Source organism: Pyxicephalus adspersus, chromosome Z, assembly GCF_032062135.1.
Source record: "Pyxicephalus adspersus chromosome Z, UCB_Pads_2.0, whole genome shotgun sequence".
Taxonomy (NCBI): Eukaryota; Metazoa; Chordata; class Amphibia; order Anura; family Pyxicephalidae; genus Pyxicephalus; species Pyxicephalus adspersus.
In genome coordinates, this window is record NC_092871.1 from 69,440,773 (window position 1) to 69,468,725 (window position 27,953).

Genomic DNA, 27,953 nt, shown 5'->3' on the forward strand with positions numbered 1-27,953 from the left:
ATTAAAGTAACAGAGGAAGATGAATGGCTTTGCTAACTGTAGTAAGCCAAGTGAGAAAGGATGATTTATGAATGTGAATGCAAGAGATACGTCCCAGAAGATGCTCTGACTATGTCTCCCGTGACATTGGGGTACAGGGTGGCATTTTGAAAGAAAAAGTATTAAAACCCTCTACTGGAGAAAACTGATCTATCCCCCTCCTACTCCCCCACACCCTACACACACCGTTCTATAATAAGCAGCCAGTGGCATGCTATAGCCAATCAGGAGAGGCATGGCCTGACGTCAGAAGCCTCGTAAGAAAAGGTGCAGTACTCAGTGCACAGAGGATCGCAGAGCAGAAATAAAGAAGAGAGCTTCTCACTTTAAGGGATTACACCAAGTCCATGCAGAGGACCCTCCTCCTCCATTACTAACACACAGCCCTGCCTGCAGGAGCAAAAAACTTAACACAACAACGATCCATAGGTGATCAGCAGGACACACCATCCTCAAGTTTATTCTTTAGCACGAGTCTGTGCTAAATAAATCACAATTTCGTTTCTGCTTGTAACCTGCATTATCTGACAGCGGCTCCTGAAGAACCTTGGCACATCTCAATAGTAACTTTAACTCCTCGTCGGAGACAATGATCCACGATGTTGCTGATGAGTAGATCCTGTCCCTGCTGCGATGGTATGATGGAAAGGGGCATATATGCCTAAATTCTGCACTTGCAGCTCTTCGGTCCAGCTGCCTTTTACAGCGACACATAAGACAGTCTTGAGACTTTCTGCAGGTTTGCAGACCACCTGAGGATCCTCTGTAGAGATGTCCTTCGTGTTAAACTTGTAATCCTAAAATCACCATCACATGACTTTTCTCAGGACTTTGACTTGATTTTTGTCACCTGGTAGCATTTGGTTTCATCATTTCATTTCGTCAAGGACAATCTCACTAAACTGCCTCTTGGTAGACAATCAATGCATGGCTTAGGAGTCCAGTTTATGGAAATAGGCTCTAACAATCACAGCATCTGTAAAGATCCCCACGTGTGTTTTTTCCACGCTCCAGACATGCTTTTCCACAGTCTTTCCGGGGGGGAGATGCATGGGGTCATCGACGAGATGGACAGAAGATCCAAAAGTGAAAGCTCCGCTATCAGCTCTGCTATAGACCGAGGGGAGACTGAGACGGTAGGTGGGAAGGCCCAGGCCTGCAGGATTTAATGGACTAAACAATATTCAATGACAACTCTAGCACAAAAAATATATATTTAGATCCAAACTAAGTAGTACAGGCAAGTGGGATCCAACTCTGCATTTTTTCTGAATTTACCTAACTTTATTGTAGAGTATGCATGGTGTACCAGTAATTTATTACAGATCTGGGAGGGGGGCATAATGCATGCTACATTGATGATCTTAAATATGAATGGTGTACTTCTAATTGCAGCCTGTTTTTCTTCACTTTCTAATCACTTAAATGAGTTTACGTTTAAGTTTCTTGTCGCTATTAAGTCAGAAATGCCAAAAAATAAAGTAAGATAAAATAAAAATAAGTCAACTAAATACATTTTATACTTCAATGTCTTAAACATATTTTGTGTCAATTTTAATTTACTAGGACACACATATATATATATATATATATATATATATATATATATATATATCTGAATAATTAAATTGACAAAAAAAATATTCATATATATTTCAGGTGAATATATCGCATAGCTATATTAATAATTAGAAATCCCAATAAAATTGACTTAACAGGAATTGGGTTCATTTGATTAATTTAGCACCAACAAATTGAATTTGATTTATCATATGCGGTTATGTATTTGAGAAGGGTATGCCACGTGCTCTGACAATACCCATCTATCCTCGTATGAATACACAATATAGGTTTGCATTAAATATGAGAAAAGTGGGATTACACATGCTTGTCCTGTACATGTGCTACATTAATGTGTTTTTTTTCAAGCTTGTAATAGCCCAGAGAGCTATTTGTGTGTTTCAAGACTACTACCTTCATCGCAGGTTAGGCTCGATTTAAATATTATAGTATTACGAAAATGCGTTTAGAGTGAACACGGATATAAATCCACTTACTAGATGACGACCTAAATGAAAATGCACAGCGATTTTATTCTATTTGCCATTGTCGTAAGAGATGATTCTAGTGAACCTGTTTCTTAATATATTATCGATTTTAGAAAGCATGTGCCTTAGTTTTATTAGTAATCAAATTTGAATAAAATAATTCACTTTAATAAACTTAGTTAGGTGTAAGGAGCCAGCAAAAATGAGGGGCAACAAATTTACTTTTATAATTTAGTGGGATATCTCATATATACACACATAATTATATATACATACAAACATATTGTAACGCACACAAAGCAGAAGGCAAATATGTCTAATTTGCAATAACAGATCTCTCAATCTTACCATAAAACTTTTTAAAAAGGTAATCTGAATTTCACAAAATGAACTGATATGTAGACATTTACTCTTGCAGTCTGATTTTTTTTTTAATTCATATATTACCGCTTTGGTTTATTACTGAGAAATTTGTAGTTGGAATGTTTACTGATTGTTTCTATGTGCCCCCTTTTTGCCAGACGATGCCCTCCATCAGCAGTGACAGGGCTGTCTTGTGTGCCGGTTGTGGGGGGAAAATTTCGGATCGGTATTACCTCCTGGCAGTGGACAAACAGTGGCATATGCGCTGCCTGAAGTGCTGTGAATGTAAATTAAACTTGGAGTCTGAACTGACCTGCTTCAGCAAAGATGGTAGCATCTACTGCAAAGAGGACTATTACAGGTACCAATACCACCATACTCCTTCCCCACGCCAACATTGCCCCATATACCAAGGCACCAACCTCCTCCCTATTTTTTTTTAAATCTGAAATAGTAGTGGTTTATTGGGTTGGATTCCCTACAAATATACTAGTTGACGTGTAATTCGTTTTAAATATGCTTTAAAACTACAATCATATAGCTAAAGTAAAGATTATTCTGTTAAGTTTTTTAATTTGAAGCTTCTGTCTCAACTCAGAAAAATAACACCAGGATTTGGATACCTATTTAAACAAAAAAAGAGTTACATTTATCTTTGATCCAATGAGATTTGAAAGATGAAGATCCTTATCCGTATGGTAAAGCTTTGTGAATTGAGCCAATACATTGCGTAAACTGAGGTTGGATTGAGAATGGTTTGGAATTTAAACTTAATTTATAATGGGGTATATTAGATATACAAATATTAGGCAGTTTAATTTTTAATTTCTAAGTTATAATATTAAACCCCACTAGGCTCACAATATTTAAAAAAAAAAAAACAAGTATACAAAACTTTAAATATCAGATCACATGAGGTTGTGATTACAGATCACTTTCTACCATATTAATATTTCAGTCTATAAGCCTCACACACCTATGAACCGTTAACGCTGTTAAATGCTAAAACAATATTTCTACTGCTGTCAAATTAAATGGAAACTTCTGATTTTCATAATAAAGTGGGGGACATTTTATTTTACAGGTCGACGTGTTCATTTCAGCTTGAGAACTGCGAGATTCCTCGGGAAATACTTGATTGTTATGGAACAGGCGTTGCGGTTAATGACAGGCAGGGAAAGGGTTAATTTACCCTCCTGAATTTTTTGGCTGTTTTATTTGGCCCTCAGTCCCTCCAGAACTGTTTTTGTGAAGGACTGATATACAGAATGTGATTATTACTGATCTGCTAATACCATTCCAAATTATTCTAGAATATTTTGAAATAAGATAAGAGATGTAGATAACATATTATTATATGATAAAATAATCTGCCCCTTTCCTAATTCAACTTTTATTTTTTATGTTTTTCCAAATTTATTATGGTAGCAAGATCGATGGGATGTTTTAATATTGCGACCTTGATATGTCAGCTTCGTGTGTTCCAACGTAGAAACGTTAGTTGTAGCTGGCCCTTTAAGGTACAGCCATGGTTTTTGGAAATTCTTAGTAAGCGTTAGGGTTGAATAAACTTTTTTTTTTTTACCAGTAAGCGTTAAATCTAGAGCTGTATGATTACATAAACATTGTATCTGTTTAGCGGTTCCTAAAAAGTGTTAAAGCTTTGGGTGTACGTAATGCTTTGGGGCTACTGAACACTAAAGATCTCCGATTTAGTATTTGGGCATTCCACTGAGTTTCTGTTAGAAGTATTTATCGGTAGCTAATGGGCAATGGTCCATTAGCTGAGTTCGGACTTCTCTAACACTCACCTTGACTTCACAGTTTTCTGGAAATATATATTAGTCACAGAACTCATACTTTCCCATTACAAATGAACTACGGGAGCCAGGGTGCCTCAGGGTTTGGAGGTAAGCTGGCATTTGTGGTTCTATGTGATAGAGAAGTCAGTACTGTGTGAAGATGAAGGGTTCGCTAGCTATGGAATTGGATGTAGAAAATGACAAATAAATGCTTTTTTTAACATAAGGCCTAATCAGTTTCTACATTTGCAGGAGGTTTTCTGTTCAAAGATGTGCCAGATGTCACCTGGGAATCTCTGCCTCTGAGATGGTCATGAGGGCAAGGGACTTGGTGTACCACCTCAACTGCTTCACCTGCAACACTTGCAACAAAATGTTGACCACTGGAGACCATTTTGGCATGAAGGACAACTCAGTTTATTGCAGGCTACACTTTGAGACTCTGATCCAAGGAGAGTACCAAGTCCATTTCAATCATTCGGATGTGACATCCGGGAAGGGCTCAGGCCTGGGGTCTGGGACGGCCTCCGTAGGGCTGTCCTATTATAACGGTGTGGGGACTGTGCAGAAAGGGAGGCCAAGAAAGAGGAAGAGCCCGGGGCCCGGAGCAGACTTGGCAGCCTACAACGCAGGTAAGCAAAGCAGCAAGGCTCATTCATTTCCAATGCAATGTTTTCCTCTTGATTATACAAAACAGCTTCCATTTAATAAATCTCAACTGATAATAATAGCCTAGTTGGGTATAATTATTTGCATCAAGTGACGTCAAGCTGGTAATTGCAGGAGCTAAAACCTTCTTATTTTTTCACTTCAGGTAGAAATACATTGAATGGAAATCAGGTAAAAGTAAAGAGGTGGTAGTCACTAGAAGAGAGAGGTTTTTAAGCAGTACGGAACAGAATAGGGGCTACTGGGCACTAATGAGATGGCTCCATCTGATAGGAGACTTATTTATTCAATCTGTTTAGCTCCTACTTAACAAATATCTATTTATTCACCTATCAATCTATGTATGTTCTATAAATGTATTATCTATTGGCCTCGGACCATTCATGTATATAATTATCTAAGAGTCTGTTGGGCTGATTTTTTTAAGAAGTTGAGAATCCTCACTCACAAATATCTAAATATTCACTATCATTATTTATTCATATCTGTATGAAAGTATTTACAGTGGACAATAATTTGTATTTGTATGTACAAATCTATCTATCTATCTATCTATCTATCTATCTATCTATCTATCTATTCATCTATTATAATTTATTTATTAAAATTCCTCTAGCTCCTATTTTAATTTATTTAATAGTTTTATAGTATTTATAATCTATTACCTATTATCTATCTTTCCATCAATCATTTAAATATATTATATTCTATCTATCCGTTACTCTGTGTCCGGGTGTGCCCAGCGTCGGGCAGGATGGGGGATAAGCAGGTGTTCAAGGTGACAGCCGTGAGTGGAGTGTTTGTTAATCGCAGGTGATTTGCAGAAAGCTCATGTAAGCAAGTCGTGCGGCTCCTGCATCAGGTTTCAGTCTGCACAGAAGCATTCCATAAATAACAAAAATAGGCTGTGACTGCGGCTGCCCTGACAGTATTTGTTTTAATAATTACCATCAGTACCACAATTCTAGCGTCTGCTTTATATATCACATAGGTTCACCCCATAAAATGGCAACTTTACTATTTTTAAGAGGGACAATTTAGTTTATTCTACCCTCCCACCCCTTCTTGCAACCATATCTCTGTATAACAGACATATGCTGTCTATTTCTGTTATTATAAATATCAACAGCTCATTTATTAATAATTTGATAGAACTATGTAAAAGATGTGCTGATATTTAAAATGGCATTAATTATTCATATAAAACACATCTAAAATATAACCAATATTTAACTCAATGCATTATTGTTTGCACGAAAAGTAATTTTATAACGTGTGTATGCAATACTTCAAAGAACCCTCCAGTTAATTCAGTTACAACGAATTTAGCTATTATTGTTTACGATGATGAGTTTTGTCTGTTAAAACCTAACAATGGACCTCACCTTTAACATAAATATATATATTTGTGAATCACACCATACACAGCGAACATTTAATTTAATTGATGGGTTACCCTGATTATGTATGCAGTAACAACGCATGTTAGGTAGTGAGATGTAACGAAATATTACATTTTATACTTAGAAAGCACATCTCCTAACAAAATATTCATGCAGAAGTATTTGTTTGCGTTTATTATTGAGGTTTATGCATGCGTGAGTATGTGGGTTTGTGTGTATGTGTGTGTGTGTGTGTGTGTATGTGGGGGGGGGGGGAAGTATTTATGGTGAATTGATCACCTTATTTCAGAAATTTCAGAACACAGAGAAATACATGCCGTTTAATAATTTCCAACGTATTTCACTGTTGTGATGGAGCCCAGATATCGTTGTAAATAATTTAGTCAAATACTGGATTACTGGGTTAATAAAATAGTTTCCCTAACCCCCAGCTGCGTTACTGTCTAAAGAGCCAACATTAGGTTATTCGAGACTTTAGTACTTCATTCAGGAAGCCATATCTCCAGGGGTGAGAGACGATCAAAAATTGCATTTCTGGTCCAGTTGGCACTAAATGGGTTAACAATTAACCATTTAGAAACACAGCACTCTCCCAGTTAATCCTGTTTAGTTTTCTGTTCATTGTTAACTAGGGTAAAGAGTCCCCATTGTGGCCCAGAAAATGCTGAGGGTCTGGAAGCTTCAGCTGGGGTAGTTTGGATGTGGATGGATCCTGACAGGCAGAAAATAGCTCAGAAGGGAACACAACTTCAAAAAGTCTTTCCCCCCCTCGTGCTCTCCATTTTCTTCAAGTGTCTATGTGGTGATTGGTGATTGCTTCCATATCTTGGGAAGAACAGGAATTGGAGTAGTGACTGGCACGGTGTGACAACCAGGAACACCTGTGATGTGCAGACAGAATTTGCTCCTGTATGTCCTCCCAAAATCAGAGGTATCTACAATCTAATCAACTACAATTTTATTAGTTATGCTTTAACTAATATTAAACCCGATTGGGCAACAAATCGTCTATTACACCAGTTTGGATAAGAGATAAAAGAGGTGTGCTTTTTCAATTAAAATAGTTATTTTCCTACCAATCACATAAAAAATATTTCTCTCTATGTATATATATTGTCAAATTGTAATCTGTACCAATCCCATAGCACTCTACCTACTTATAAAGAGGGGGATCAGACCGGAAGACCATCATGTTCTGAGGCTTGTTTGACTTACTATTGAATTAGAAGGAATTCTTACTGTCTGTATTGACAAAAGGAATTAAAGTTCGATAATAGACAGATTTATACCTTCTGGAGTCTAGTTTGTAGGAACACTGAAGCCGAATACCTATAGAAGGGCTTAATTCCCAGGAAAAAAAAGAAACTATAGTGAATGCATGGTGAAAGTTTATTGTGACCGTCCCCTACATTGTGCTGTATTTAGCTCTCACTATTGTAAACCGTCCTCTTTTCAAGACAATGGTGAAGTTAATACGATAGGAAATTAGGTTTCTAAGTACTTGGTGCTCCCATTTTAGAATACTTTCGAAAAGAAAAATTGTGAACCCAGAGTGTGCAAAATCGAATTGTTTTTCGGAAGTTAAGCTAATTGTTTCCAAAAAATCAATTCTATTTTGCACACACTGCGTTAATAGGTACTATAAGAAAAAATAAGTAATCAGGAAATCAGGTATATATATATATATATATATATATATATACACACACACACTCACACACACACACACACACATAATTCTACTTTACAGGATTAAGTTAACCTAAAATCTGAAACCCAACAACTATGTATGTATTTACAAATGTTCCTAATTTTTAGTTTTTACTCGTCTTTTTGTTAAATGGCAGGGCCCAAGGCAGAATAATATAAAATTGTTTAAAGTAAAAAAAGTAATAACAATAAATAATATCACTAAACATTGTAGTGTAACCTGGCGCAAAAAGCCAACATTCTGCCTTGCGTGCTATATGAAAATCGAAAATTACCCAAGGATTATTCAAATCGGAAATCTTATACACTATTAATTACATTATAACAGAGAGACCCATTTACAGATGGGGAAATATGACGACTCCAAAACTGAAATTAGCCTCAAATGCAGTTTTTATATTTGAAAAGACAATTTTTAGGACATTAAAAAGAACAACACAGTAACTATATTTAAAATAGAGTAAATTTTAAATCTGCATGACTTAAAAATGACACTTGTGTATTAAGTAAATGTATGTTTTAGTCAAGTAATATTTGGCAAACTCCTTGTTTTCGGATAAGTAACAAGAAAGTAACAAGAGGACATATTTCTTAACAACATGTAGCTGAACAAAATATTTCCTTATTTTTAATTATGAAAATAGGAAATATCGTTGCGTTTGTCTTTTAAAGAAACTATAATATACAATAAAAAAAGGATTATCTGCTAAGCTTTCCTGAATCACCGATTATAAATATAGCTCTCTTGCTCCCCCTAAAGACGACTCCGAGATTTTGCACTTAGAGACAATTCATTTTTCAGTGTCCACGGGGGTCTATTTACCAAAATTCTAGTCTCGTGCAATTTGTAAACCCTCCTTAGCACATCGCAACCTCAAGAATGCCGTATATAAAGGGCACAAAGCAGACACTGATACTGAATTTTAATAAAATGTGTTCGTATTTAAGAATATCATAACACTGAAAACTTACAAGTTTATATTCAGATGAAATAGGAAAATAGTTATATACCAGCCCAATATATGATTAAAAAACATAACCCCTACCTAAAAAAATAAAAAAAAATCATAAGCACAGCTCTGGTCACATGAAATGTTTGTTAATACAATCCTAAAAGTATGTGATTTAAAATTTAATATAAAGGCAAATGCAGAAACAAAATTAAAAAAAAGGTTACTAACAATCCCATTTTAGTTAATAGTAGTTTAATTTGCTAATAAACTAATGAACCTTTTCCTTTAAATGGAAACTTTTAAATTTTCTGTAAGGTAGTAATAGTAGAGAGCTTTTATCTGTGATGGACTGAATAAAAATATAATAAAGTTCTTCCATCTTTTTTTTTTACAAAAATGTACCAAAAAGCAGAATTAAAACCTACCAACTACATAGAAAAAAAAAAAACAAAACAAAAATACATTCATGATAAAAAGAGTATTTAATCCTAAAATTGGAAGTCATGGTTATGTGGTATAATTTTATTATTTTAAAATCTAAAACAAAATATTAAAAAGCTAAAACCAATATACTGTTTAAAATGAAGCTGTTTAATACCTGAAATAAATAAGACACAGATAAATGTAAATAGTATGATAACAGTGATTAGGTTAATACTTAGATTTATATATGAATGGGGTTAAATATAAGTCAGGAAATTAAAGTCCAAAAACTGAAGACCTATTATTACTTTCTACAATATTTGTAAAAAGTTGAAACTAATAATATATGGAGGTGTACATACCAATATTTATATTCTATTGCTTGTGGAAATGCAAAGTTTGCTGAATGTTAACCTTTTAAATGTATACTGCAAACTATTTGTTAGGACATGCAACAGTTTGCTAATTTGATAGCTTTCTGTGTCCAAAACAATGTAACATTGTAATACAAAACTCAAATAAGTATCACCATATTTAATAAATACCGTCAGTGTCCAGACACAGAAAAACAACAAAAGCAGCTAGTACAGACTTTTGGTGCAGATGTGATAGAGATTTAAAGACAGTCTATAAAACAATAGCACAACAATACATCAGCTTGAACCACTGAACTATAATTTTTTTAATTCAATGCCGTTGACAAATAATTAGCTTTGGAAAGCACTTTCTGCAAAACTCTTATTTAAGAAGTCTGAGCAATACTGTGTGCCTGGGCAATGCATATAATATAGCCAATATTTCATAATATATTATATATACTTTGAATGATGTCTACATTTGAACACATGGAACTTTATTTTTTTAAAAAGTCACATGTGCACTTTTATCTGAGACAGATTCTCTTTAAAGTCATCAAAATATTTTCACTGCATTTTCCACTGATTTGATAATGACATTACAAATTAAAAACAAAGTAAAATAAATTGTGCAGTGTGCTCCAGAGCAATGTAATTCTAACACAGACTCATTTTTTCAGTACTGAATAATAAATTTACTAATAATCAGCAACAATCAACAATGTTGATCAATAATCAACAAAAAAAGTTTTCCTACTAACTCATATTTTATACAGAGTAACATAAAAATATTTAATTTGGTAAATTATGTCTTCTGTGAAAATAGTAGCATTCTAGTCCTAGCTAGCTCTAGAATAAAATAGCCTAAAAAGACCCATGCTTTACACTCTGCAATAATTGCTGCGTACACACGTGCAATAATTATCGTTGGAAACGAACGACTAACGACCGTTCATCCGTCAATCTTTAACAAGAAAGTGCACAAAGACTGACCAACAACGCAGACGAATGAGGAAAGTCGCCAGAAACGAACGACCACCCCGGCGGATCTAATTGGGCGATGATCGTTGGCTATCTATTGTGTGTACAGTCGGACAGTAATCGTAAATGGTTCTGAGCATGCCCAATGAACGAACGTTCATTGCACAACGCTTCACTGTGTGTATATGTATTTATGTATGTTAGTATTATATATATATATATATATATATATATATATATATATATATATATATGCATAGGCATAACTTGTGTGTGTGTGTACATATATATATATATATATATATATAAACATATTCCTCTGGTACACTTAAGTCTAGCAGGTGTACATTATCTTTGAACGATTGTATCGTTACAGCATGTACAGAATCGGGCACTATGTGATCATTCACAAAAATCGTTAAAAATCATTGATCGTTTGTTTTCAAACGATAATTATTGCAGGTGTGTACCTAGCCTTAGGCGTAATACCCATGAACAGATGTGCTGCCAATGGTGCGCTTGACCGACCAATCTGTTTAATGTTTTGATTGGCCAGATATACCATAACACTGCACACATGCGATTCTCTGCCCTAACAGTTTTTTTTAGGATTGGAGTTCCAATTAGATGTAATTGGTTGTTTGTACACACATTATGACTAGTGTAGTTTTGATCAATAATCTTCCAACATGTCTCATCTATCCACAACGATTTATACCCTTCCAAAAAAGATCCTTTTCATTTAGTTGGCTGCTGAGGCCCATTCTCATACATCTAATTCAGCAGATTAAAAATAAGACTGGGAGTGAAAATTTGCCTGTGTACTAACCCCCTACAATTACTGCTTGAAATGCAGATACAGTTGATGAAATGGCAGAAATACTCCTAACAAGAGATGTTTACTTTTAGAGAATTTCTCTTTATGTATTTATTATTGTGAGCAACTCTTTAAATTTGTGATTGGTCGATTTCTATAGATGTCAAATGGTAATTCAGTTTCTTTTATGTAGAAAGCAAACTAATAGGAGGGTGCAATTCTAAACTATAAAAATATGTGCATACATTACTAATAATTATTATGCAATATGATTTTGTTATAAGATAAATTATCCTAAATCTTCAAATTATTTTTTTCCTGATGATTGTTTTTTAATCTTGTGAAATTGTGACCTTTGATTGCTACAAACTGTAAGACAGTTTTAAACAGATAATGAAGTTAAGAAAAAAGTAAAATAAATTAGTTCCTTTACCAGACGATTAAAGTATATATGAATGGTGGATGTTTAACTTTTAGTAAATTGACTTTTGCTTTTTTCTCTGTCTGTATTGGACAATACATATGGCCTTGAACTGCCCCCTTCTGCTCATGAAACCATTACCTGGTCTAGTGATTGGCAAAATGATAGGAAGGGGAGACTGTTCCATACTCCTAAATACCCCAAAATACAGGATATTTTTAAGTGCTCCATCCAATGAGCAAAACAGCGGGGAACAGGCAAAGTTTTGTAATGCTCAATCTAATAGGCAAACCAGCGGGGGTTCCGGCAAAGATCCGTTTTGGTAGCAGAAACATCAAAATAGCCAAAGCGACAGGTCTACTTAAAGTCAAATTTGAGCCTAGTTTTTTGGATTCTTCATGTGGTACTACACTTACAAATGTCTCATAACTAGAGTAAAACAATACAAAAGAAAAATTACCTATAGCAATGTTTGCACCAAAATGGGGTCAAGTGCACAGAATTTAGAATGTCTTCTACTCCCACAGTGTTAATATTATACATAAATACTACAATACATTATGTATGACCTTATAACAGGCTATTTAATGAGTTAATTATATCTATTCCCACAGGGGCAGACATAAATGCAGTATCATTGCTGCCAAGCTGTCATTCTCATACTATGACTTGTAATTAACTCTGCCACGTTTGATGGAGGTTTAATGGCTTGGCATGCCAATGAAGTGACTCTTCAGGTTTTAGTCTGTAAACTACCTTTTGTGTTCTTGTTTTTTATTTTTTTTTTTAATTCTGAACAGGAACAATATGCCATTTTATCTGCCAGTCTTCTTAAAGAGTACAGATATTTTTAAAATTCCATCTTGTCTGAGGTTAACTAGCCAAGGCATTATGTACCATTGGCATCTAATAAATGTTTAACTCCTAGTATCTGCATCTGTTTACCAGTTTTAAGACTTATTTAAACTTTTAAAATCCATAAAGGCAATCTGTTGCAAAAAAATGTGATAGAGTTTATATATATCCTGGAGCATTGTATAGTCTGGCAGAACCCTGTGAATTTTGATGCTCTTCTCTACTCCGCAAGAGACTTAAATTATTGTGCAATCTATGCAATTTTTTTTTTTATCTGATATGATAAGACTGGTAAACTATGCTCATTTCAGGTTCCAGTGTAGCAGAAGGTAAAGTAACCTAGTTACCATACTAGGTGCTGTTTACATTTCTTTACAATATTTTTAAGTGTTACTTTCCAAAATATTCCATAATATATATATTTAATATATAATAATATATTATATTACATTGTGTCACCCTGACTTTTTGATATTAGTTAAAAAAAAAGGACATTTGGTTATACATTAAACTCAAGAAAGCCCCCTCTTCCCCTCTTGAAAAGTTTTTATTTCACACACTCCAGCGTTGGATTTGATTTATTTTACATCTATTAAATAACTCCCTCTTTTGGCCCAAAAAAACAAATCATACAAAGCTTTATTACATACGTTTATTATTAGTTATAAAAATAAAGTTATAAACCCAATACTTCATATACTTTATTTATACTAATAATTGTTTATTACTTTACACAAATGTATATTTTTTTGACTTGGAGAAAAACAGTGCTTTTCCAAGATCTGTGAATGCCCAGATTTTCCAAGATCTAATAATCATAATAATAATATATAAATATATATATATATATATTATATATATATATATATATAAACACACACACACACATTAAAAAAATGGCTATACATGTAATGATCTGGCAATCTGACACTTACAAAATAGTACTTAGGCATTTGGCAATTCACTAATCAGTAAAGTAAAACAAGTCTGTTTGCCAGTATTTGGATTAATGTTACAGCATAATATATTTAGTTTGGGTATGCCATGAAGAATATTTCTATGCAGAGAGAGCGGTGTAAGAAATTAGATACAGTTTATACGCAACAAACAGGCCAAACACTGAAATAAAAGGTGCCAATAGCACTGATTGCTCAGCAGGATTTTAAAAAGTAGAAGTGATTTTTGCTGAGTCGGAGTCTGTGACCTTATGTTACATGTGACAGATTTTGGTCCCTCCTCACCCATTTTGCAAATTAGGTTTTCAGTAAAATGTTTCGAACATGTCTCTCACATGTGGATTATAAATAAAAATAAGAGGGATTGTACCTTATTGGTTCCTCCCGATAATCACTGTGCCATATACCTAATAAAAACAATGCTTTATTTATGTGGTAATAGCATAAACTTAGTCCCGGGAATTCTAGTTTGTGTGTGAGAAGAGGTTCACACCATTGAATTCAAGAGATGTAACAAACTCAGACAAGAGGAATAAAAGTCTGCTCTACAATGTTGTTTATTGTAATACTGGGGAGTTCTGGGTTATTTTTTCTGTAGAGGAATTCCAAACAAAATATCCAAATAGAGAGTAAAGAAATAATTCTTAACTCCTTGTAAACTGTAAACCCCATTGGTATAGAGCTTAGGCTGTACATTCACTAGAGTGTGCCTTCTAAATCACAGCCAACAAATCTGAAAAAAAAAACTGACCTGTAAATCAGTGAATCATTTCCTGATTAGTTTTTTGTTTTGTTTAAGCATGTGCTTATTGAGTATATATATATGAGTATGAGTATAATATTTACCGAATCAATTTGATTGTTTGAAGTATATGAAATTTGCTGGGAAAGTATGAAAATTCAACTTTGATATATATCCCTCTAGTAGGCGGCTCTTTTGGTCTTCAGAAATATGGTAGGTATTTTACTAAAGTGTAAAAGTCTGGTTTGTTTCTGGTATAAACATGTACTGTCTTTCTTTACAATTTTTTTTTATAGAAAGTAAATGTTTCTGGAGGATGGAACTAAGCATAATATCAGAACATTCCCACCTGTGATATTGATCAATCTTTATAAAATTCTACTTTTAACTTCCGTGTTTGTGCAGCATTTACACCGGCCTATAGTTAATAAGAATTAGGAGGTATGTTGAAGTAAAATAATATAGAGCCTGATTTAGGAAGGCCATACACTTTGGAATCCCTGTTCCAGAATGATTGAAACATAATGCCATGAACATGAACAATATGAATGTACACAAAATTCCACATGCAAGCTTGATTTGGACCAATATATTAAAGTCAAATCATGATTTGAGATGCTTCAACCTAAACGGACCAGTATCAGCCTCTTTTCCATCATCTTGTAGTAGGCAGTTGTAATTCAGTTTTTTTAAAGCAAATTGAACATCATTTAAATATTTTTTTATAGTTTTTCTAATAAACATAGTTTTTTAGCCAAATTATTGGTAAAAATAAGTTTAGGTATTCCACAGTCACTGTTTAACTAAATAATTTGTTGAACTTCTAAACTAAGTTTTAATGATGATTAGTACTAATAATTTTTGTAGTACTTTATGATCCACTAAATGTGATTTACTTTTTATGGTAATGTTATGCCATGTTTAAAATATACTTGTATGTTCAGAAAGTCTTATATTTGATTTTTAATATTCAACTATAGTGTAAAACAGTAAAAACATAAGTTAAGCAGCTCCCATTAACATTCATAATGCCTTGCTCAGCTTGCACACCTGCACATTGGGACACACCCAGCTGTTCTTGCAGGAGCTTATTGCCAGCTAGAAAAATTGTTTACTTCACAGCCACTGGGCATGGTGCCTTTCTGAATTGCAATACACATGTGCAAGAGTACACGATCCCGATATCCGTTAGTCTAGTATAAACATAGATCTTTATAAAAGTCTATTGTCAGCATATGGGATTAGCATCAAAGGGGTTAGCACTTTTAAATTAGTAAAGCAAACAGCTGGCCTTAAATGTAGAATAAAGAACAGAAATGTACTATTGTTTTTCAAGGGTACCTATTTATAAAATGTTGTTTTTTTAAAATATATTTATTATGTTTTTTCATATACAGTATTTTTTTTTTCTATTATGGAAAACAGTGGCATTTACAGGAACATTATACTATTTTATGATTGTTCCTGAAAGTCTTGGAAATATTCCATTGTTTTTTAAGTGTACCTATTTATAAAAGTTTGCATTTTAAAATATATTTGATGAATTCTTTCATATACAGTATTTTTATTTTCCTGTGTTTTAATTTATATCTGGTCTTTGCACATATAAAGGGGCGCTCAAACAAATAAGGATATTGGTAGTCAAATTTTCACATGCTTCTATTTTTGAGATTTTAAATGTGTTTTGGGCATTTTTAGATGCTTTTCAATGATAAACAACTAAAAAAACCTATAGGATATTACTATCCTATGTACAACAGAATGGTATGTACAAAGGATATGTACAAAAGAATCTAACTTAATGCAACATCGAACTTAGATATTTTTGTGCATTTGTTACATACGGAAAACAGTGACATTTACAGGGACATTATACTATTTTATAATTGTTCCTGAAAGTCATGGAAAGTTTATAACCAAGTATTTAAAGTGGTATTTTGGCTACAAAGGCCACAGCAACATCACTGGACAGACGTTAAAACAGCTATAAATGGTTGGAGCCAACCACTGATTAGTTTTAGCATTTATGAATTGGCAGACTAATGAAAACTTATTTTAATTGGCTGCAAAGAGGTAACTGCTACAGTTAATATTATACCATTATCTGTTAAAGGATAAAATCACACTTGTTACATTTTTCTAATGACATAAATAAAAAAACAGCATCCAAGATATACTCTTAGTCAGGGTTATAAATGGTGATTATTATTAGTGATCCTTGCAATATTAAACACCTCAAAAATCATCAGTTAAAAAAGCAAATTTGTTGCAGTTTATTGTACAGCATAGTTTCAAGAATGAACACTTCCTTCCCTACTCCGCAAAATGAAATGATTTGGCGCATGCCTGTGCCAGAGTACTTTGCAGGCAATCAACAGATTTCACGTGTCACTATTACAATAACAAGTCTTGCTGTCCTTTGGAGACAAGTCAGTTAGTTTTGGCTGCAGCTAAAGCTAGATTTATATTCAAAAGCACAGATTTTTTTCAAAAGGAGACCAAAGTATTGCTGAAAATTGAAACCAGTTTCTAAAATTGAATATACATTGGTTTTAAGATAATTTTTCCTGGGCTCTGTTCTGAAGCTTCTTTCAAGGTTAAAATAACAATTATGATAACACTCATGTACAGTTAAGCAGGAAATGGGTAATGGGAAAATCTAAATAGTGTGGGTTAGTGTTAAAAATGTACTCAAGGATACCTACTGAAGAGTGGATATTGGAGGTAGGTAGATTGCCTGTATCCTTAGTTCAACTGTATCTTTTTTTGTAACATTCTTTATTTATATATATATTCTAAAGGGTTTTTAACAAAGAACAACAGTACAGACAACTGACTAATAACAACAGTATTCATTAGTCAACTGTATTTTATGTTTGGTAGTTAAAGAGTTAAGTGATCTGTGGGTATGTATTAGCTTCTAAAATGTCTGGCAGCATATTTATTGGCATATCTTCAAACTCATGATGATTTAGCAGTGTATATATACCTTGCCTAATGAATAGCATTTACTTCTTCAGTAAATCGCTCCCAAGATCTCCTTGTTATCCAGGTAATCACTAAGCCTTAAAAAAGCACATATATATTTTTCTCCTGAGCTGGTTGATACCTATAATATAAACAAAGCTTTTAAATCTTTTAAAAATGAAAATTTGTTAACATAGGATCTCCTAAATTAGTGACTGCAGGTTGAAAAAGTTTATTTTAGAGGGCCAGCTTGCCAAACCATGCCAAACCCATGTAACCTATGTGGGTGAAAAGGATCAGACAATCTGAATTCTACATTTTTTTTTAACATAGGTCATAAATGCTTAAACATATGAACACGTGATTATTTAGCTTTTCTTTGATGAATAATATTTAGAAGCAGCATTCAGGACTTTTCATTTGGTTAAGGGAGCAGGGTAGGCAAATTAATGAGATACCTTAATTATCTAAATAGGTATGTTTAAGACTCCCACAAAGAAAATATATTTTTCAGGAACTCAAACTATTTAATGTAAAGCAGTTTCATGCCAGTGTTAATTTTTTAGGTTTATACACTATAAATATTGTTATTTTAGTATATTTATAAATTGAGATGACAAATCATTTGATTGCTGGACATTGCAATTTGCAATGAACAAGTTGTGGTACTTATTCAATACTATTGAGCTGTAGTTTTTGAGCCCCAGTTTTGATATTTATCAGTAAAGGATTAGTTTCTAGCACAACAACTTGTCATCGCCTTTACAACTTTCAGCCTTGATTAAATGTTTTATTACTTACCTTATGTACCATTCATTGCTTATGAAGTAGTAAACATGGCACCGTGAAATGCATCAAGAATGCATTAATATACATGTTTGCTTGGGGTGGTTGATTCAATTAGGTACATCGTTTTTGTTGTAAAATTCTTGTTTAGCTTTGATGCTTATGATACCATGTTAGTCCCTGTAGCAGATACTTTTTAATACGGTATGTGCAAATAAAGTGTTTTGTATTTTTTATCTGCTTGCTAAATAATGTTAAAGTATGCCAGAAAAATATCCTCATTTAAATGATGGGTAATATTTCTTATTAAAAAGATAGATATATCACTGAACTTCCTTTATACTGCCGTGGCAAATATTAGGTCAAATAGTACAGGGGCAAATTGGAAGAGAATGAAGGACACGAGCATTGGGTTCTAAACAGGAAATAAAAACAGGGACTAAAGTTTGTGGATATCTGACCATCACACCAATGTAATTCAAAACTATGAGCATTCATAAAGTGTTCCTCCCCACTTACGAAGCTATACCAACATACATTCTTCTTCATTTTCTCTTTTAAGAACAAGAGTTTGGAGAGTGTCTCTTTTAATATGGGCCTATTCAATCAAAAGAGGATTAGTGGTGCAAGGTATCGATGCTCAATTGGACAAACTGGTTTGCAAATGGTGTTACAGTTCATTTCATCAAACTCCTAAAACTATTTCTTTATGTTCCAGTTGATATAGCCTCTCCTAAGAGTTTTCTCTCCTAAGAGAGTACATGGGTATATGCACAACATTGTCCTTAAAGGCTGAAGAATTACCAGTGCCCTTTATTTTTCCTTTTTTTACCTAAACCTAGACTTGTAAGAACATTTTGACTTTCCTCGGCCATGTTGTTTCCACCCCTAGGATAGCTTTATCCTAGGGGTAGAAACAACAGAAACCACATATTTTAGTCTTTAATGCCCACATATGTCTGTAATGGTAGAGTCTTCAGATAGACTTTTGATGTTGGATTGCAGTTTAATTTGAGAAATAGTTTGAGTGGAAGGATCCTTTACTTCAGTTGTACATAGAGGGCATATTGAAGACATTATGCCTACCCTAAAATGAAATTAAAATAAAGACAACAAAAAATAGAAAGGAGTTTCAGCATTAGGTATAAATAACAAAATTACTTTGTACTATGTATTAATAGCAGTTTATTTTGGCTGTCCATGGGCATTTTAAAGTTTTAACTTTCCAATACTGGTTTATTTAGGTTTGCTGTCCCAATCACAATCCCAGAATTAGTCCTAATATTCTTTCTAGCTGGGTAGTTATTTTAAAAAATTGTGTTATTTCCTCCACACGGATACCGTAAGGAAAATAGCAGTATTATTAGAATGCTGGTATATCATTCAATATAGTTGGAGTTTAATATTATCTTCTTATTCATACAGCACCTACATCTTTTGCAGCTTTTGTATAATATGTAGAGCATTTACATTTGACTCTAGCCCACAAAAATCTCTTTCTAATAGCCATTCCACACTCATAGAAAAGGTAAAGTCATGCAGATGTAAATGTACTAGTAACTGGTGCAACCAAAGAAAACCTATGCAGTCTTCGGGGGTACATACAAACTCCTTATGGATAGTGTTTCAAGTGAGACATCTGTTACTACACCAAGGAATGTTAACATTTCACTATTACAACCTAAAACATCAATGCAGATAATACTGTGAACCGAGTTGAAAAGCAACCATTCTAACTGTGAAGCCATCATACTGCCTATACATCATGGAAGGTACTCTGTAAAAACCTAGACTCAAATGGATTGCCTGTATAATATATTAATTCTTTTCATGAATAGTATGTTCTACACAGCTCTCCTGATTTGGCTTGTTAGTCCTAAATATCATTAAACGCTTCTGGCACAAGCCTAGAAAGTTGATACATTATTCTACATTGTGGCGGAGAGCTATGCCAGCAGCATTTACATATCACACTTTAGAATATTCCTACAATCGAGAAAGCATGCCTTCTTAAGTATGCAGCGTTCCAAGTCTCTATTGGTGTTACCTTTGCAGTAACGACTTTGCCCCATTTTCCTTAGCATATTGCAAAAACAATGAGATGCTTTCCTCCTAAAAATGATAATGATGCAAAGATCCTAAAAGTCCAACGTCCCAGATACTGAACAGGCAATTTGCAATTATAAAACTAAATAACTGAAGCTTGTCTATCCATGTATTTCTAATCTAAAAGCTTGTTTGTTTATGGGCTATGCAAATAGCCGCATAAATTTTATTTTTTTTCTTCTTTGCAGAGGTTTAAAACTGGGTTTTAACTAAAGCTTTAAATTCAACAACTTAAATGCTATAATACATGTAAATGCTTTGATTAAATGCATTTAAGAGATTTTTTAATAAAATATAAGATTTATAAGCTTGCTTAGCTAGTTTAAGCACTGATTTTTAAATAACAAAAATAATGAAAATATTTGTGTATATACCATATAAATAGTGAAAGACCAACCTTCTAGTTTTTAAATGGCCACATCCCTATTTTAATAAACAAATAAACTCCAATAAATAATAAATAAAATAAATGAGATGAATTCAATATCTGGGACTTGGCCAACTAAAATCAAATTGAACATGTAGCTTATCAAAACAAATCTTTATTAGAACAATGTTAAAAACATAAATTTTAAAACCATATAAAATGTGTGATAGATATAACTAAATACTCCTGTCTAGGTTGCCCACATATAAGGGGGAAAACCTTGCTGATTTCAATGCGTTTCACGCAATAAATCTGCTTCTTCAGAAAAAGGAAGAGACAAAAATATCTAAAATCAAAACAATACATATTTAATCAAATAACTCCATTTACAATTTATTTATTTATTTGTGTATATACTTACCATCCTATTACCAGAGTCTTACCTGCCTAACTGCTTTTACATATATTTTTATTTATCAACATGCACACTTTTTGCACGTTTTAAACCAGAATTGTGTGATAGTACCCTAGAATAAATTTGTACATCTAAACCAAAAACACATTTTCCCCCATTATTCATAAAGGAGAAATTACAATGCCTAATCATTTTTTTAAATGTTTTGAGGATTTCCCTGTTTTAGTTCCAATGGCCCGCAGGACAAATGAGGAGACTAATTAACCCTACTGGGAGGCACAGACAATATGACAAAGGTTCTAAGCTTTCACAACTCTACATACAACAGAAAAAAATAGGTTTAGATGCACTTTAATTCAGACTCACAATATGAACAAAAATATTCAATTGTAGTTGTATGGATGCTCCTCCTACAGCCTATTTTTTATTTATTTGACTATAGTGACATAGGTTTCATTGTGCATTGTGTGGTCAGTTTTACATGCATTTGACTGCATTGCTGTAACATTAGCATTGTTTTTGCTCCTTTTTAAACTTTAAATTTTCTTTGGAAGCACAGAATTTTCCAGGCAAAATGAAGTTAACCCAGCAGTAGAAAATTCTTACTTTGATAATTGTGCCCTTACATATTTTGTTTCATTGTGAAAGGCAGTTAATTACCTTTAAAAATGCCAAGGAATTGGTGAGGGGTGTACATTTTTTATGTTCTCTATGGCATTTCCAACTTATAACTAATTTAAATCTCTATGCCACAAAAATGCAGGTAAAAGATGATGGATTTTCAGTATAATCTCATGAAACTTTCATTTCAGTTTTGAATGCAACTTTTCTTAAGCACATAATTACAAAGGTTTCAATTGTTCTAAAACTGCAGATTTCATTAAATTACCAACTGGCGTATATGTAATTAGCTTATGCTAGGAAATTATTACTAGTAAGGTAATTTTTGCCTTGGGAAAACTTTTTTCCCCTTTGCTTAGCATTATCATTTGAGCCCTACAAGCCCAGAAAAGATAGTGACAATGAGTATGATAAAAACCAGAAATGCATTAAAATATTACCATACTAATATTTGGCTGGTGAAAAGGTATTGTCCTGGAAGGTACTATTAACATTCAAGAGTAAAAGCTTTATAATAAAAACAAGATTAAAAAGGAAAGAAAAAATAAACATGATTGTAGTTTGAATCTTGTTAAAACACTAATTACCCTAACATTTTTTAAATTCAAACAAAATATTTTCCTATTTCTTTTATCATGGCTGAAACATTGTTGACATTTTTGATGACAGAAGTAGGTTTTATTTTTCTTGTCTTCAGATTTGTGTTGCATTCTCTCTGCATTACATTGGTATTACATTGCTTACAAAAGTTGACAACTAATTTGTCATGGTTTTCTAGTGTTGTGGTTTCCAGTAGTCCCTAATGTTATTTCTGCCATATGTGTCACAGGTGGGTGAACTGAACTGTATTAAGATAATTGGCCAAAGAAAATACATTTTCCTTCCTGCCTGACACTGTGGTCTATGAAATGGCTGTAGAGTCTATTGAGAAGTTAGATGCAATGTAGATGTTAAATCAAAAATGTTATGTGGAGATTCTGTACCATAATTGAGACCATTTTCACCTTATTTAATAGACTTTTTTTCTGCCCCTCCCAGCTCTAAGCTGCAATGAAAATGATGGAGACCACATGGATAGAGACCAACAGTACACCCCCAACCAGAAAACCAAACGTATGAGAACCTCTTTCAAACACCATCAGCTGCGAACAATGAAATCATACTTTGCTATTAACCATAACCCAGATGCCAAGGACTTAAAACAACTAGCTCAGAAGACTGGTTTAACCAAAAGAGTTTTACAGGTAAATAAAAAAAAAGCAGTTCTGAAGTATAAAATAAATTACATAGATGTGAAAAAAGTATACTGACACTTTTCCTATCCCTTATGCAATATTAAACTAATAAGTACTTTCCGATTCTAATAACATTAAAGTAAACCGTGGGTTAATATGGGATGTGGTTGTTCAATAAGTACCATATACTCAAATGGTCATGCATAGGCCATGCTTATTTAGGCTGCAAAGCACAAAGAAAAAATTGTGTAATGTTCACGCACATATACAAAGCAAAGTCACATATATGTTTTTGCTGATATTTTAACTAAACATATTATCATATACATCATAAAACGGAATAAAAGTAGGAACATCAGCAACCCAAAAATGTAAATAACTGTATTTGTGTAAATTAATATATTTAAAAACATTACATTTTGCATATAAGAGACAAATGACATATGCCATGTTGCATAGGTTACATGTTCAGGTTCTTTAAAATTATTACATCCCACCCTCGTAACAATTTACGTACCACATTTATTTCAATTTTAGTTGAATCTGAAATTGTTAGCATGTGATAATAGACCTAAATAAGATGTGAAAAGGACAACCTTTAATAAATTAGGTTCATACAGTATTTTTGTATATTTATTTTAGTGACACACCTATCCATTGCAGCCATCCCATGCTGTACCTGCAATAAATTTTCAAATTTATTTATTATATAATAATATAAAACACAGATATGCCCTCTCAGTACTAAGGCAATAACATCCTAACTTTCTTTCTCTGCTAATATTTTTTTAGGTAATTTATGCATATATTTGCATGTCACTGACTGGGCATGAAAGACCAGTTTTATAATTATATTTAAAGATTATTCAGATTTATCAGAAAACAACACTCCATAATATATTGAAGTAATTTCAAACACTCCAAACCAAATATTGGCAATGTTACTATTTATTCTGTTTTTAGAATGCACAAACACAAAAAGAAAGAAGCTTGCTACTATGTTACAAAAAAGGCACTTTGGCTGTCCCTGTCAACCATTGGAGAGCTAGACTTCACTGTATTAACATATAAATGTATTTACAAATAGCGGTCTACAGTTTTCTTTATTGGGAAACAGATAAAAAAAACCTAAGGTGTTTTATAATGTGCACTTAAAATTATAAGCAACTAAAATTGTAAAACTATCACTATACGAATAGTTTACCCTTGCCTAATCCTGTTTTTCTGCACTTATTCTAGGTATGGTTTCAAAATGCACGAGCCAAATTTAGACGGAATCTTCTGAGACAAGAAAATAATGGTGTAGACAAAACATCAGATTCCACTCTTCAAGCTGGGACTCCTTCAGGACCAGCCTCTGAAATTTCCAATGCTTCTATGAGCCCTTCTAGCACCCCAACTACATTAACAGATTTGACTAACCCTACAATGCCAACTGTGACATCTGTACTGACTTCAGTACCTGGTAGCTTGGATGTACATGAACCTAGAAGTCCTCCACAAACAACACTCACAAATCTCTTCTGATGACTCTCTAAAATATCCTTAACAACAAAAAGAGAATATTTTTAGCTGATTTCCAAGCGTATTTTAATAGAGACTTTGATCAATGAAAAAATTACATTTTTTTGGGGAACATTCTGATAGAAGAGACCATTGTGCTGGTGTTTTGATAAACTGAATAATTGGTTGAAAGATGTATCTGCAACACAACATTTGTGTACCTGTACAGTTTTGTGGACTACAAATAAGGGAAAGAACTATTAATTTAAGTTGGCTGAATCTTCTGTATTCTCAAAGACTGTTATGTGCCTTATATACTGTCTTATCAACATACATTTCTCTCTGTATATTTATGACAAGAACAAAATTGTTACAATTTTGTCACTTTTCAACTAGTCAAAAAGAAGTTTCTTTGTTTAGACATTTTTTGGCAGAACTTGGAGGAAGTAATGTAAAATATGAGCATTCATAGATAATTTGGTGGTTTCTGTCCATCACAACAATTGCACTGGTATCTACATCCAGACAAGTTTACTGTGCTTACCAGTAACCTTGGGTAAAGAGACTTTCCACAGGGATCCTAAAATTGTCTTTGTGTGATGTATAACCTCTTTCTATAGATTTTTTGATAATGCTAATATATTGATTTTTTAAACCATGCATACCTCCCAAATGTACATATTTTGGCAGACAACAGTCTCAACATTCTGACCCAAGAAGAAGCAGGGCTTAGCATAGGTAGGTGAAGATTTGCCTAAGCGTCGGCCGGAATAGAACAAATTATATGGTACTAACATGTTGCAAATTTAGATAAGAGGATGTTGGGAGGTCCAAATAAATAAATATAATTTCATTTAGAATATCAAATTAAGGAAATTGGATAATTGGAAAGATGTGTTAAATACAATGTACAATATTTGACTATTATAGAAAAACAAACTGTTAGGGTTTAAAAAAAAGGTTCACATATCACTACTGAAACTACTCAATTTGCTTTAAATTTCATATACTATACTGTTCACTGTGAAAATTAGTTTAAAGCTGGTAAGATAAAAAAAAAAAATCCAGTCATTTAAATGATGATGATGAGATTAGTTGTTTCTGCAACAGTAGTCACCAGAATTCAGTATTAGCTTTTACATACATTATATATGGACTAAAAGACAAACCACATTTATGATTCTACAGTGCTTATCCCATAATCTGAATGGGTGAATAGTTTACTGCCACTATAAGCAAGAACAGATTCATCTGAAGTCCAAATGTATTCCTAAAGTTTTTCCCAAAAATTTATGGAGCAATTAATTATTCCTCCAAACTTTTTCATTCAACAAGAGTACAAAAAAACAGGATAGATGTTTTGCTCAGATTGCTTAAAAGTATATATAACCCCAAAACGTATATTTTAGGTATTGCAACATACCAGCCTGTAAAATGTGGTGGCTGCAATAGTTTTGTCAGGCTTTTTCTAAACTTTTAACTGGGTATCTCAGTGGGTAAACTCACTCCACTAACTATAGTGAAGCCGTGAATGTCACATAAAACGTTTCTTTTGTTTGGACTACAAAAAAGTATTTCTCAGTTCATAGAAAGTTAAAAGGACATTACAGTTCTGGAAAGATAACAGATATTTATTTACTTGCTTTCCCGGCCTAAAAATTTTAACTAATACAGCCAGCTTTAAAAACTAGTAACCTACAGTATATGATTTTTGTGTCTTGGGTTTATATAGCCTATTAAAATATACATGCTACATGAACTGTGGGCTTGTATGTCCAATGAGATCTTAAATATTGACTCACAAAATTGCACTTGTTGGGACGGTTTCATGGCCATTGTAAGAGGTAGTTGTAAATGCCTTGTACTGATGAGAATCACCCTGCTCCTATTATTTTAAGTCTTAAACATTCTGAATAAGATTTGATGTAAATACAAACGAAGTCCCCTCCTATAGAGATAAGGAAATTTAGAAAGGCACATTCTAGATCTCGTAGGTTTTATTATATCTTGTTCAGTTCCACACTTGCCTGAAACACTTTGGAGTAAGTTACAGGCCAGCCCTGACTCAGAGAGAGTCACCAGAAGTATTTCAAAATGACACCCTTTAAAAAATAAAATCATACTTAGCTAGTGTTTATTAATAATATTGATAAATTCAATTTGAAATAACTATCCTTGTATAAACTTATGATCTGTGTGTAATCTTTTTGTAAAGTTTTGTTTGGTCTCTGAAAAAGATATAAAGCAGGAAAATGATTAATCTAATAAACAAAGGCTGCTTTTTTATTATGTGTTGGGCCAATTCCATTTTTAGCACAGTGGTACTATGAGCTGGCTTTCTTGTTTGGAATGAGTTATTTTCTCCATCAGTCTCATCTTACCAGTGAAGGGTTGTTGGAGTTATATGTTAACATCAGCAGTAGCCAAAGCCTAAATATACCTGCTTTAGCATATTGTGACAATACCCCCTATTTGTAATGTCAGATAAGGTCAGAAAAATTCTGAGATGTTAATGCATCTTTTGGATGGATAATTTTACCTCAGCAATGCTTAATTTTAAGATAGAATGAATGTTTGCCTTTTTGTTGTTTAATACAGAAACATTAGTGTTCTTGATATGAGAAATAAATTTTGGCTGTGACAAAAGTAATTGTTGTATACAGGTGGAATTACTAAATATATATAAATATAAATATAAATATATATATATATATATATATATATATATATATATATCTTCAGAACCCATATTGACTTACATTGGGGCCATGTACCATATTCACTGGACTTCCCAACTTGTTAGTCTGCCAGCATGGACTAGGGCTGGCATGAAACACATTGACAACCTACCAAAAAAAATATCTACAATGTATGGTTTGTTTTTTGACTGTGCCAAACTGATCAGAAACTCTGATCCAAGAGAAACGGAAAAATAAATATAGTGTGTCCCCCTTAGATAAGTAGTGGGCAATAACTGAATAACAGTTTGTGAAACATCTGCTGGCTATTTGAAGCAAAAAATAAGAAAGATTAAAAAGCAAAGAATGAATTGGACTTGTTCCCCATACAACATGCAACCAATCTGCATCTGGTTGGTTGTTCTGCAAAGTATTTCACCCTTCTCTCTTATAATTTTATAAACATGAATACACTATATCAGGAAACTATACAAAACAATACTCAGAGAGCCACAAACACATATAAAATGTTTTGTGCATGGTAATATGATACAGTCAGTGGGTAGAACACATAAATAAGACAAAACAAAATTCAGAACTTTTGTTGATGTATGTATGATGATGATGATGACTTTATGATGTATGTAAATTTGATGTATATTCCAATTTATAATAGCAGTTTGTGCTTAAATTATCATCAATAACCAGGCCCTACTCCACAGCATTACTAACCAGGA

The 27,953-nt window shown here is 33.2% G+C and overlaps 1 protein-coding gene across 1 annotated transcript; it reads left to right on the forward strand.

Moving 5' to 3' along the window:
- Positions 1-365: 365 nt before the first annotated feature.
- LHX2 (LIM homeobox 2) lies at positions 366-27,188 on the forward strand. Its single transcript, XM_072430470.1, has 5 exons — positions 366-1,175; positions 2,609-2,811; positions 4,505-4,884; positions 22,839-23,044; positions 24,275-27,188. The coding sequence occupies exons 1-5, from the start codon at positions 963-965 to the stop codon at positions 24,560-24,562; spliced, it is 1,290 nt and encodes a 429-aa protein (XP_072286571.1). The 5' UTR covers positions 366-962; the 3' UTR covers positions 24,563-27,188.
- The last annotated feature ends 765 nt before the right edge of the window (positions 27,189-27,953 follow it).

Bases quoted from the DNA above. Each gene is read 5' to 3' on its own strand.
- LHX2 (XM_072430470.1), top strand. From the start codon at position 963: ATGCATGGCTTAGGAGTCCAGTTTATGGAAATAGGCTCTAACAATCAC. The intron at 2,812-4,504 runs GTACCAATACCA...CTACATTTGCAG, and splicing joins TGCAAAGAGGACTATTACAG to GAGGTTTTCTGTTCAAAGAT. The intron at 4,885-22,838 runs GTAAGCAAAGCA...TGCCCCTCCCAG, and splicing joins CTTGGCAGCCTACAACGCAG to CTCTAAGCTGCAATGAAAAT.